The sequence below is a fragment of the Schistocerca gregaria genome, chromosome X, assembly GCF_023897955.1.
Source record: "Schistocerca gregaria isolate iqSchGreg1 chromosome X, iqSchGreg1.2, whole genome shotgun sequence".
Classification (NCBI taxonomy): Eukaryota; Metazoa; Arthropoda; class Insecta; order Orthoptera; family Acrididae; genus Schistocerca; species Schistocerca gregaria.
In genome coordinates this window covers 641,814,858-641,829,349 of record NC_064931.1, presented here as the reverse complement: position 1 = coordinate 641,829,349, position 14,492 = coordinate 641,814,858, and the positions used below count along the sequence as shown (strand labels likewise).

General features: G+C 37.2%; 1 protein-coding gene across 3 annotated transcripts in view; it reads left to right on the top strand.

The window, feature by feature from the left end:
• Positions 1-14,492, top strand: part of LOC126297602 (C2 domain-containing protein 5) — a 217,252-nt gene that overhangs the window by 35,383 nt on the left and 167,377 nt on the right. For 2 of the 3 annotated variants that reach the window (XM_049988584.1, XM_049988585.1), the window contains exon 2: positions 1,504-1,587. The exons of the other annotated variant lie outside the window; for it this stretch is intronic. In XM_049988584.1, coding sequence (XP_049844541.1) covers positions 1,515-1,587 — 73 coding nt within the window. In that variant the 5' untranslated portion in view covers positions 1,504-1,514. The remainder of the gene's footprint in view (positions 1-1,503; positions 1,588-14,492) is intronic. 3 annotated transcript variants of the gene reach the window in all.

Genomic DNA, 14,492 nt, shown 5'->3' with positions numbered 1-14,492 from the left:
TTTCCTCTGCGAGGAATGGCATGAAGTTCCATTGACAAGAATACAGAATTTATATTCTTCAAAACTCAGTAGTGTTCAGGTTGTTTAGATCTTGCTGGGTTCATGCCCTGTCTTGTGGTTGTTTTCATGTTATTTTGTCCACCTCCTGAAAGGTACATGCTTCAAGACGCAGACAGGTTGATGGTTTTGTCTTTGAGTTTTGTCAAATTGTATTTTTTATCTTACAATATAGTGCAGTTGGCAGTATGGGTGCTCCCTCGACACTTAGGCTATAGAGGAGAGAAAATTTGACATGAGAGGAACTCAACTATCAATCGGTTGGCTTTAATACAGGGCAGAATTTCCTAAGTGAAGCCAACTATGAGAAATCACAAAACTGTAGTTAAATTCAGGCCTGGAGGTATGCTCAGATAGCATAGGAAGTAAGGCATTCACTTGCAATATGCAGGAAATATAGGTTTGAATCCTAGTTTGGTACAGATTTTCAGTTGTCATTACAGGTTAGTTACAAAAGTGCATTTGATGGAAGAGGTCAAGATAACATAGTTTTTACACAATGCAAGTACACACACATACTCACATTTAACCCAAATGAGGCCAGAAGATAAAAGCCATGAAACTCCTTTTTGTATGAATTCTACAAGAAACGATCAAGAATGTCTGAGAATCACATTTTGCTACAGCTTCCTTAATAGTTAAATGTTGTACCTTGCATGTTTGAGAAGAGCAGTGTTTTATGTGATGCAGACAAAGGTGCTAATGTTATTATACTGTTCATTTGGCAATAATTCTCCATCCCTCTGCTTTTTGTGCATCCTATATCCAATTTGCTTGCCATGAAATAGGCTGAATAGAAACAGTAGGCGAGTGGTTGCTTTCTTTCTTCCTTTTTTTTTTTTTTTTTTTTTTTTAATAAATTTCCAACAGTAGCGAGACAGGGATTCATAAAAATTACGAGGAAAATGTGGTGGCCAATTGTAGAAATTACCAGGTTTTCAACACCAGAAATAATCAAAAGTTGTTTCATTTGCAGGTTTAGTGGTGATGGTTACATTTTCTAACTGTAAGGAGATGACTTACTGCATGCAGTCATTTTCCGTACTTTTTACAGGAGTGTACTTCATGTTCATACTCATAACATTGTTCCTGACTGTGCTCAACCTCACATTAAAAATGAAGTCATGAAATATTTAAAGAAATTTAAGATTATTCTACATGATCTGAAAAGTAATGGCCCACTTATGTCATGTGCTGTAGGCTGGGAAGACATGCTTCAAAATATGTATATAAATAGGAGGTAATGTTAACACCAAAAGAGAATAATGAATGTCTAGGTCTAGTGCAAAAGTGGGTGGGGGAGGGGGTCAGAGCCTTTTTTTATTAACACTTGTATAATTATTACTTTTGCAAAGCCATAGTGATTCCATTTTCCAGCAAGAGATTTGAAAAATTGTGCTGTTTCTCAAATGAAATAACTGTCAAATTTGTATTGAACCCTTACAGGAGAAGGAGAAATGACTGGAACCAGAAATACTGTTGAGAGGAGTGATCCACATTCCAGTGATTGTAATCCTGATTTGTCTGATTGTAAGTTACCATTCCAGAGTGAAATAGATTAAGATGGAGATGAATGAGGTTTTGGGCATGATATGTTATGGTTAATGAGGAACAGATTTTCAGCAGTGTTAGGCCATGAATGTGTGTGTTTCTGATAGTAACAGTACTGGCTCTTGACACTAGATTAAGCACAAAGTACACTTTTTCCCCATCCCACTTGTTATCTGTACCCTTATTATTCCTTTCTCTTCTTTTTTACAGTTTTCATGTTCTCAGTCATCTGTTTTTAGCTTTTTCATTTCTGTTAATTATGCCTATTTTATTTTTTGTGTGTTCCTTAGTAGTATGTTAATCTTTTGACCAGCATTTCCATGAGCCATTTTTTATCCACTTCATCATTTCTGCAGCCTGTTTTTTGCTCATATCAGCCTATTTTTGTCCATGATCAGTTTTTGTAGTTTCAGTCTAATCAGTTGTGCCTTATGGGTAGAGTAATTCCCAATTTTTATAATGCAGTTTGAAGGAAAGATGTTACACTGTGGTTAAGGAACAAGACTGCCATTTGACAAATGCGAGGTTCGAATCTCTTGGAAAGTTAAGGATGCAAATGTCAATCTGGTCATACTGACAGAAGGATTTTTAGTTTCCAAAAACTCCTTCAAACTAATGATTCCATTGACAAAGCCATGACCTTTTCTTTCTACTATGTTTCTGTAACTGAGGCAGTTATCCACCTCCAATGATTTTGCTATAAATAAGCGACTAAGCTGTAGTATTCCCAGTTTCCTGCCGGCTATCTGTGTGTCCTCCTGGGGTTATATGTGGTTTATCCTGCTTGAACTGTTTCTTTCAGCCTTCTGCTCTGTTGAAAAATGAACATCTTGTTTACAGACTGCAATACAGTGTTGCTTTTCATGTGTCAATCAAATGTAAAACTTTGTGAATGTTTTGTCACTGGTTGTTTTATGTATCTGTTGCCATTGTGTGTGAACTAAGGTGTTTACTTTGAACCCTGATATGTCAAAAGGAACCACCATAAACTGGGACTACTTTGGGACTGGTAGGGTAATATTAGGTCAGCGATCCTTCAATGCAGGCCGCAACTTGTGAGATACCATGTTGCTTTCGAGGTCTCTACTAGCTTTGATCTTTGCTGCCATCTATTGGCCATCTCCAAAATTTCCACATACCACCTGTGCTAGGCAGCAGCCATTTTCGTATTCGTGCCAGTGGTGACAAGTGATAAGCATGCTGCAAACTTTCACATACAAAAGTGGAACTACATTTGGACCATAAAAGACAGGTAAATATAACACATTGTAAATGCTTTAGCTAACAGTTCTGTGAATATATAATAAAACATCCTATAATTAGTAACTGGTTTGGCTGCTTTTGTCGATAATGAGATTTTTCGTGGGGCAGCTTTGGGACTGTCTCGAAGTTACCCCACAGATATGTTGTAACTAACTTTGATTATCTGTTTTGTTTTAGGAACTGTTGGGAAGGCTTCTCAAAAGTACGGAATCCCAAAGAACACACCTCTACTAAAAGTTAAATAAAGGCATGGGGGACAGTTGGCAGGCATTGTGTGTCTAGAGGAACGGTTTGTTTCCTGTGCAATAGCTTTATCAAGTTCTGGATTTCCCATGCGGACATTTGGCCTCTGATGTATGGTAAAGGCGTGCCTTGACAGATGTGGCAGGAAGGAAGCCAGATTTAAAAACAACTTCCCTGGAATAGACTGGGCTAGACAATTTATGCAAGGGCACAATGCTGTTTTGATACACAGGCTGACAAAAAACATCATGTATGCAAGAGCAGAAAATGACAAAGAAATCATGAATGCATTCTTTGACAATCTGGAGATAGGGTTGGAAGATGTTCCATCTGTGAATTTGTGGAATTATGATGAAATCAATTTAGTTGATGAACCACGGGGTTCAAAAATAATTACTAAAAGGGGAACAAAGTATCCTGAACAAATACAGAACTTGTCAAAAACATGCGACTCCTTAATAGTGTGTGGTAATGCAGTGGGAACACTTGCCTTCCTTATCTTAAATTACAAAGCTGAAAAGTTGTGGGACACATGGATGGAAAATGGGCCACCAGAAGCTAGGTATAACGGAACCAAGAGTGGGTGGTGTTACAGTAAGTGCCTATAGGATTGGCTATCCATTTACTCCTGCCTATCTTAAAACAAAATGGTGTTAAGCTTATTATAGGTAACAACCTGAGCTTGCCTATTAATCTTGAAGTGCTCTGGCTGTGTGAAGAATATAACATAAAATTCATTGCACTGCCACTGAATGCAACCCACTGTTTGCAACTGATTGATGTTGCATACTTTCAACCTTTGAAGGTACAGTGGCAGAAGATCCTTGGGGACTGGAAACAGACAGCAGTGGGCAGCAGGTGTAGCCCTGGGCCCAAGGACAAATTCCCCACCTTGCTCAAGAAGCTATGGAAATTCATGACCTCAAGAGGAGATAACTTGTCCAGAAAACTGGCAAATACCCCTTGAATTGCCAAATTATGCTGGAAAGGATTCCGTCATTCATAATGGCTCAGTAAACAAACCTCACTGCAGTCATCGGCGACATCTTCAGTTATCAACTCGTGCAGAAGCAAAATAAAGCAATTCAGAAGTGTCAGACTGTGAGATGAAAAGGGTAAATGTTCCTGCAGGGAAGAGCATTTATGGAGCTGATGTTCTTGCTGGCAAGATGAACGAGCCATCCACTTCAGTAAAAGCAACTAAAAATGCACAGAGAGCTCCTCATCTGGCAAAGACAATGAATGGTAAACAAAGAGGACACGGACAATGGTACTGACGAGAGATCGTCTTCTGTTCCTTATAGAATTGGATGACAGTGTAAACCATGGATGTTGAGGATGAAGAAGATGGGTCTAAAGACACTGATTAGTCTGTACCAACCTACTTGGTTGTGTCCCATGGGAACCAAACAGAGAATGTGTGCTGTGAGATGTACGTACTTAGTCCATATGATGGTAAACTGTATCCAGGACAAGTCACAGAAAGAACAACAGAGGGTTATGTGGTCTGCACTATGGAAAAATGTGGAAACAAGTGGAAGTGGCCCAAGAAATAGGATCTTCTAGAATATGTTGCAGAAGGCATTTCCAAATCATCAGCCCGTTGGAGAAAATTGGTCATCAAGGTATTTTTTTATGTTAAGGAGTTGGAACTGTACGTGCTGGACTGAATTTTACGAGATGTCTTTTTTTTTATTTTTTGGTGATGTGCATTTTTTCATGGTTTATTACCTGGTCACAGTTACCCATTAATTTCTCAAATTCTTTAATGTGTGTAATTATTAATTTTTTTTCAGAATTTATATGTTACTATTACTTTTAAGTCATTGTGGTAGAGCCAGTATTGTCCAAATAAAGAGCTGATAATCTAACATTTGCACAGTTTTTTTTCTTTATTGGCTTTAGCCTGAAAAATGACTTGTCCCTATGTTACCCCAACCCATGGGGTAAAATTGGGACAAAATCTAAGGGGTCTCACTTGGCAAGGAATGGTTACAAAGCAAAATGCATTTCATATTCAAATAGAGGAAGGTTAAATATATAAAACTAACTTTCATTTAGTCATTTAATATGATAAAGCTCTTCAGAAATCCAGGAAAATTCTAAAATCCGTCCCAAAGTCGCCCCAGTTTACGGTATCTTTTTATTACAACAGAAGTCCTGCCATTTTAGATAATTATACATTGTTGAACTGCAGATGCATCACTAACAGAAATATAAGCGATCTGCTGAATATTAGTTTGAATGAGTTTCAATGTTGTAATGTTTTGGAAGTATTAAGACTTAGTTGCATTGATGGTCATTTGGGATATAAGCCAAGTGGGTATTGAAATGATACAGTATGTTGGTGATTTTGCTAAGAAAATATTGTGGAAGAATTTCCAGAAGTTGAAATAAACTAGTTAATGTAGATCAGTGACCTTGTCACAATTTGTCCTTGTAGATAATTTTATTAAACAATGAAAAGCTGTACTAGCAAAGCATTATTAACTATGTGTATTAATTTGAAAGTAAGACTGTGTGAGTATTGAAGAAAAGATGAGCATATTGCTTCCCCGTCAAGACTAGAAGATGTTACTGCTGTTGCAGCTAGATTACAACAAATTTAATTTCAAATCAAACGGATATAATGTATGCTCGAGAATCCAAACTACTGAAGTGTTATCACTTTTTATGGTTACTAGATAATTTTTTTATCAAATTAAGTTTGTAAATGAAATTAGTATATTTGGTAAACTGAACTGTATTTTTTGGAATAAATTATGTATTGGCGTGGTTGTAACGTTTTAATTATCAGCTCAAAAAAATCGAGGTGCGACCATGAAACTTGTTGATGGTGCCAGACCTACTCTACATACTCCTCCTTCAATGCGACATGTTTTCTGAATGAGTGATTTTGTGGAGAACTTGATTGTAGAATGCTGCATTTTGGTTGTTCGGGAAATGTTCCACCTTGAAAATCATGTCATCATAATTCTGGAAATGCCTACTCTGCAACAGTTTCTTTATCTAAAAAGTAACTGAGTGTCGTTTCAGCAGAATGTGAGAGGTGTGTCAAATTTAGATATCCCAAAGAAGTAGCATGTGTGACTGTCCTGTGCAGAATGCCCTCATGGACAGCTTCCTGAGAAACTCAATCTTAACAGCCTTCTGTAACGTTCAGTAGCATGCTCCTGTGATGTTTTCTCCCCTCTTGAGCATAGTCTGTTAACACCACATCATGATAGTCCCAAAAAAGAGCCCAGTATCACCATGCCCGATGATATGGTTGCATTGCTTCCTTTTCTGGTGGTAGTGGATTTGTGTGTTTGCACTGCTTACTTTGTTCCTTTGTTTTGATATCATGGTGATAGACACAGCACTTGTCTATTGTGATTAGATAGCTAAAGAAGTCATCTAGATTGACACAGCTGCATGCAACATTTCCGGTGCTTCCTGTCCAGTCATGTTCAAAATGGTGTATTAAGATCCTGAAAATTGATCCACGGCTGATATTCACTTTTCCCACTATCACTTCAATTGTTAGATGCACCAAGGCCTCTGCCCCTCTTCCAATTCTTAGTTCTTTGCATAATAATTTCATTATTTGACCTTGCTGGACCACACTGGAAACATCTATGCCACCTAATCACTGTGTTATATGATAGTGCACTGTTGCTGTATTCTTCTGCCTACTCAGCATGGAATATTTATTACTGTGATGTTCCCTTGGCATGCAGAAAACAAATTACTGCTAACTGTACTTGGGGGCTGCTCCCCATTGTTTTAAATCTTCTAGTTGTGTGCTAGAATACTGTGGTGCTTGGATTTTAATGTGTACCAGGATTGCAGAGATGTACCCGCAGACAAAAAATTAATTTCATAACTATATTTTTAAAGGTGAAAATTAAAGCTGCTGTACAATATCTTTCTGTTTTGATATTTATTAACGTTGACTTGATCAGCATTGATTAACTTCTCATAGCATTAATGTATTTTTCATACCAGCAGACAAACTTATAGTATTTGAATGAAATTTTATTAAAGTGTTAAATGAATTATTTTGCTAGTTTTGGAATGATTACAGCTGTATTTGTAAAATGTTGACTGAAAAACAAAGATAACAGAATAATATATGTGTTCATATTTATTACACCAGATTGCCCAGCTACTTTATTAGCATTTAGGTAAGTGGTTTTTCATAGTTTGCACTAGAGAAGTTTAATGAAGTACAGTTGTATGTAATTTTGTGTATTAGATGCTCCAGAATACTGTTCCATTATGAATTGAGTTTCATTTTTAATTACGTGTACCTGTTGAAAAAATTTTGAGCAGATTATTCAAGCATTTATCAGAACAATCTCATTTATGATTCTGAAACAAAAGACGTTATTCTTTAGGCTGCTTTTGTTGCAATTTTCATTGCCTATCTATTGTTAAAGGCAAAAAAAGGAGAAGAAAGGAAAAGGTAGTGTATGAGAGATCTGTTTCCAAATGTAGATGCTTACCAGTTATTATGCACTTTAGTTTCTATTACAAGGGGAATATGTGAGTGTGGCATCAAGTAGTGCAATATATTCTACTCTGTTGCGCTTTTTTGGGACGCTAATACTGCAATGAAAATTCTGATAAATTGATGGGAGGCTAATATTTTGTTTAGCAATAATTTTGTTGTGTCTTCATCTTTTCAGTCCACTGGAACCCTTATCTGTTTCGGTGCTGTAAGTGGATACCTGTAGCTCTGTATAATTCACTTCCTATACTACTATTATTCCATTTGCAGAAACTTCACACACAATTTTCTTATTGTTTATGTTGTCAGCAGTTGGTCTTTCCTTAATACAACTTCAGTACTGTTCTCCAGCTTTGTATTGCTGATGCAGGAATTCAAGAAAAATGTCAGCTTTTCAGTGAGACCATTGCCTTTTCTGGCTGTTTATTGTATAGTACAATGAGCATAGGGAGAACGCTGTGACAAGATTACCTGAAGGCAGTAAACATACTAAAGTCATTTATATAATCATTCAGTAATCATACTGCAACTGAAACAATGGATGTCACATAAAATGCTGAAGTACTGAATTCTGTCTTCTGAAATTTATTTAGCTGAGGAAAATGGCATTATAGTTTGGTCTTTTAATTGTCTCAGAATTGCTGAAAAGCAATTGGTTGTAATTACTGGTTTATATTGCAGGTATGTTCTATGCTAGTGTGTGATGACATTCCTGGAAATTAAAAATCTCCTCTGCTGGAATCAGTGTGGACTCTGCAAACAGGAATTATATGAAACTCCCTTCACTCTGTTTGTTCATGAGATTCAGAAGGCTTTTTTTATGCCACATTCCTTGACTTCTTGAAAACATTCAGTACAGTTCCACATTGTCACCCAGCTGAACAGAATATCAGCTTATTGAATGTTGTAAAAACCATGCAATTAGGTTGAGGATTTCTGTTAGAAGACAGCATATTGTTTTTTATGGGCAGGCGTCATCAGATGTGATATTACCTTTAGACATACCTTTTATATGTGAGCAGTCTCAAAAAACTCTACTGCTAAACACCAGGTATATGGGATCCATTAGAGCATCATGAGACTCTTTGTAGATGAAGCTACTGTATGTAGGGAAGTCGAAATGTCAGAAAATTTTTGCAAAACACAGGAAAACCCGAGATGGGTCACTGCTTGGTGCTGGGGTTGTGCAGTAGCCCCTCAGTGTAAACAAGGGTAAAGTGTTATTCGCAAATAGGAAGAAAAATCCATTATTGTATTATTACATTCTTGACAATCAATCACTCACAATAGTCCAGAGTGTTTATGCCCCGGGACTTGGAAATCTAGGAAAAATATGAGAAAAACATGGGAATTTTTTACAGTTCCAGGAATTTTTTTATCCCAATAAAACATAAATGAGGGAATAACACCAAAATAAAAATTTAATAGCAAAGAAAATGCACCATTTACAACTGCAAAATACAGTGCACACACAAATGTCTGCTGACAGCAGACTGTGTCAAAAGGCTTTAGGACGAAGAATGTGCAATATGTGGTAACAGCAAACAGCTTTTGATGAGCATGATATCATAGCTGTTTATGTTTCTTATAGGTCGTGGGAAAATATTGCGAATAGTGGTTTGGGAAGTGTTACTTTCAAAGTTAATTCCCTTTTATGCAAGATGAATAATATTATGTGTGGGAATGTGTGATGAATTTCTTTAATTGTGGAGCATTTGACTCTCATTCAAAACTTAACACTTTGAGTACTATCTGCTTAGAAAAACTTCAGGCCCAGAAGACCAACCATTTAAGGCATGATTTCAAATTTTACTATCACATTTGTGTTTAAAATATCTTAAAGGGTAATACATCTTAAAAAAGACCAAGCTTTAAGATTAGGTTTTTACATTTATTTTAGTTCTTTCATAGGGTGTAGTTCAAATTATTGCAAGGTGGGTTCTCGAGTGCTTTCACACATAATTGGCTTTTTTATGAAAAAGTCGAAGTGCTCGATGGAACATGTATTCGACCAGGTGACCCACAAAATGTTCGGAGAACAGCACTGAAATTTATAATCTTGCTTGTCAGAAATGTTCAGCTGCTGCAATTTAAGCTGTTCTCTTAGGATCCTGCCTAACCACACCCTTAGAAAAAAAATAGCAAAAGGTTTTCGATGGCCAATATTGTATGTGAAAGCGTAGCTTTTCTTGTGGCAGCACTGTTACATATCTTAATTATAACCCTTAACTTTTCTTAATTGTGTGTTTGCTATTGACTGACTACATCATGTTTCCTCTGCTCTGAATACCTGCTGTCACTGGCTGGTGAGATCATGTGACGTGAGCTATGATTGGCTGACAAAAGCACATTGCAATCTCAGTTTCAGTTCTTCGGAAGCTACCATGCTATATTTGGTGGAACTCGTATTTATACCTTCATAATATGAACATATGCAGTACCCATGTTGCGACGCATCAAAGAGCTTCTCAAAACATGTTTTTATTTTCTTTTTCTTTTCTGTGTTTCGTTTTCTAAAGTGCTATGAAGCTCTATGCCGGCCTATAAAACCTTTGAAACATTTACCATTCTAAGAACTGAAAAGTTTTACAGCTTCTGAGAGAAAGTATATTGACACTTAACATGGAGAAAATGTACTTTCCTGTGGGGTAATGTGTATTTTTAGCAGCGAAGAAATCGTTTTTTTCCCTTGTTCGTGTATACACCCTATAGTCACAACTGGTAAATATCTTGGAGTGTGCATCCTGAGCGATATAAAGCAGAACAACCACAAAAAAGTTGTAAAGGTAGTTTTCATACTTAGATTCATTGAAAAAATCATAGGGGAATGTAATTCACCCTCAAAGGAGCTAACATACCAAGAACTTATTCAATGAGTTCTTGAGTGTTGCTCAAAATATGATACCCTCGCCATGTAGGAAACAGATGAGACCAAAATGGTAAAATCATGGAAATTTGAAGTGCTTTACAGGCCTAACAATAGTAGTACTTCCTACACATCTTAGTGTGAATGGAACAGGAAAATAGGAAGTTTTAGTGGTACGCAAGTAATCGCTGCCACACATTGTAAGAAGGGATGTGGAGTGTAGCTGTAGTTCGAAATGACAAATCGGTAACCTCCCCTTCTCTCCCTTGCCACTTCCTCTGTTTAAGCTATTTCTCAATACATGTTAATACTTTGTGGATTGGGCAGCTAAGGTGTAGTTCAGTTAGCTGATACTGTGGTTTTTGATAGTTTTTCTGAATTTTGTGCAGCAGCTACCATTCCATGGACCTTAAGTCAGTTTTTTGCATTAGGAAGTGGAGTCTTTCTTTTATGAAATACTGCAAAGAACCGTAGACTTGCATCAGTGACTTTTTTTTATCAAAATGAAAATGTGTTGTGTACAAAACAACAAAAAATTTTTTGTCTTTTGTTTCCTGAATGGAGGTGTAATTCTAAGTTGCTGGTACTAAAAATGAAATTGTATGAAATTGAATTTTTTTATTGAAAATTACTTAGTTACACTTGCCATAGTATGAAAAATTTCAAAGCCTTTTGAAAGACAAAGTCCTGCGTCATATTCTTCACAATACTCCCTGGTATATTTTCTTGTCATGTTCTGATATCTTGCCTTGGTTCATTCTACACAAATTTTATATTTCTTCCCAGGGCATTTTGACACTTCTGTCACTGAAATCAATTTAGGAAAATGTCTTCAACTGAGTCTGTTTACAGGTGAACTATTTGGCATGGAAGTTGATTCAAAGAGGCCTCCTCTGTTCATCAAAGCTGCCGCAAATTCAGTATCAAATTCAACAAAATGCTTGCTAACAGGCCTTGAATTTTTATATGAAACATATGATTTTACAAATTTCATCATGAAAATGTGAAAAAAAGCTTTCTTCCACTGATTTATTTGCTTCCTCTGAAAACAGTAGTAGCCCATTTGCTGGTCTCTGTGTTACATACCAGCTTTGTTTATATTATTATTGAAAATACAAGTATGTTTCTTCTATTGTCTCATTCCTAATTGTGTCCTAGCCTTGGCATTGGATGCAGCCATTTTATGCTTTGTCTTCAAAATATATACGTTCCATATGACTTACCATATCACAAACAATAAATGGTCTCAAACTGCAAAATATAAGTTCATCTTTCTTCAGCTTCTGGGCAATTCTATCCTTAGCTAGCCCTTTTCTGTTTTTCAGTACTGTGCTGTAAGACCACATTGAAAATAAATATGAAGCTTGTAGCAGAGAACAATTGGTGCTCTTTGCACTGCATGGACATTGTGAGGTGTGGCACGTGGCAACCAGGGTGAACGTGAAGGCCACAAAACAAGTAACACACAATGTTGTCTGTATTCCTTTCCGGCCTTAATTGTTTGTCCCATTTGTCTTTTTGGCGTATAATCTGTGCCACAATGCTGAGACTTTCCAAAACATTGGGAGAGTGGGACCTCCTCTCAGCTTTGCTGTTATACTCACTGACAATGTTCATCTGGGGTACTGCAGTTGATCACAGAATATAATGTGGTGCTATTCATCTACAATCCATGTTTCCCAGTCATCTCACCACTTCAAATGCAGCCATTTGTATTGTGGTGTTAACAACAGCCTACAAATGTTATGGTAATTCCCTAGGTCACTCTGCTACTCTTTAACCAATGGTACAGGATGACACTGAATGCTGCAGTGACCCCATTACTTGTTCTGGAATGGCAGCTGCAGGTGTGAAGGTGTTAGGATGTTCCTGGTGCACAACATGGTGACCCTCCCATATGGTAATCAGATGTGGTCAACTAGAAACTTAAAAATGAATATGTGTGTCCTTATGTTCCCACGCAGTCCATCATCCTGCCACTGTCACTTTCTGAATGCCCCACAAATCTATATATTGATTGATTCAACCAGCTGTCCAAATGGAGACCCACAATACCGCCCATGATCTGTACCTGTATCAAATTAGGTTGACATCTGACCAGGTCTTCTGGGTGCTTCACTTTTTTTGTCAGGCAGTGTATGTTGATTTTCTAAGTAGTCTTCTTTATAATTCTTAAATTAGATAAAACAATCCACACTTTTATGTCCTTACAAGAAATAGCTTTGACTTAATAGTTGCAAGTTCATTGTCTGATAATCATAAAAGAAGAATTATAACAAGTGATAATTTCTCATGAGTAAAGGACAATTAGGGAGTATAAGGGTGGCTTCTACACATAGTATTTAATCTGTTCTCATGACAGACATCATCAAATTTTTCCATACAGTGTAAGGTTTAACAATTCACGTCTTATAGTTTGGCACCCACTCGCACATGTAATGCATACTCAGTCATTTTACTATGTGGCAGTGGGCAACATTCATGGGAGCTTCATGATATACAACCATACAGAATTTGTTTCATGAGTAGCTCATTTTTAAACTGGATATGCTTCATGATATAGCTGAAAACAGAAGTAAAATGTATTGCAGGCATAGAAGAACTCATTTCCAGAGGCTGAAATTTTCAGTGAATCTAGATGGTGTGAATACTAGAGCTACACTTTTTTCAAGCATTTTTGTTGGTACAAAGCAATGTATTTTTAATTCAAACCGAGAGCCAACAGCAGCAGTTCATTACCATCAAATATCAACGGAATACATCGTATATGCTTATGCTTTAGTTCTCTGTAGCTTTCTGGCTTGGTGGATGACAAACGTCGAGGACTAAGAAACTGAAGGTAGAGAAAATACAGAGTTACATAATAGTTTGGGCACTACACTTTAAACTATGACTCTCCATTGTAACTGATAGCTGAGCTGGTTCTGACATTATTGGAAGGTAAGTGCATTCTGTCTCCAATAGCTCAGCATTTTGTTAAGCACATTGGCATTTAAATAAATATTTGGGTCGACGACTTCTTTCTTTCATTTTTGATCTGCAAACATCTTGTGTGTACAGACTCATTCATTGACGTGAGACTGAATTGTGGGAGATAGAGATCTGTTAACCCTTTAGGAAAGGTAAGAGTCCCAGGACACTATATTTGTTGATAATACATAATTTTCCTATGGCTTTCAACTTCTACATCTACATCTACATTTACTTGACAACTCTGCAATTCACATTTAAGCGCTTGGCAGAGGGTTCTTCGAACCACAATCATACTATCTCTCTACCATTCCACGTCTTTACTTTAATGACTTCTATCCCAAATTGTGTATCATATTTGCCACACTCTCTCCCCTATTGCGTGATAGCGGCCATTATTTCATGCGAATAAAGAGCTAGCTGCGTTGCACAAGAATGATGTTTTCTGAAACCATGCTGATTACATATCAATAGATCGTTCCCTTCGAGGTGATTCATAATGTTTGAATACAGTATATGCTCCAAAACCCTAGTGCAAACCGACATCAATGATATAGGTCTGTAGTTCGATGGATTACTCCTACTACCCTTCTTAAACACTGGTGCAACCTGCGCAGTTTTCCAATCTGTAGGTACAGATCTATCGGTGAGCGAGTGGTTGTATATGATTGCTAAGTAGGGAGCTATTGGATCAGCGTAATCTGAAAGGAACCTAATCGGTATACAATCTGGACCTGAAGACTTGCCCCTATCAAGCGATTTGAGTTGCTTCGCAACCCCTAAGGTATCTACTTCTAAGAAACTCATGCTAGCAGCTGTTCGTGTTTCAAATTCTGGAATATTCCATTCGTTTTCCCTGGTGAAGGAATTTCGGAAAACTGCGTTCAATAACTCCGTTTTAGCGGCACAGTCGTCGGTAACAGTACCATCAGCACTGTGCAGCGAAGGTATTGACTGCGTCTTGCCGCTTGTGTACTTCACATACGACCAGAATTTCTTCGGATTTTGTACCAAATTTCGAGACAATGTTTTGTTGTGGAACCTATTAAC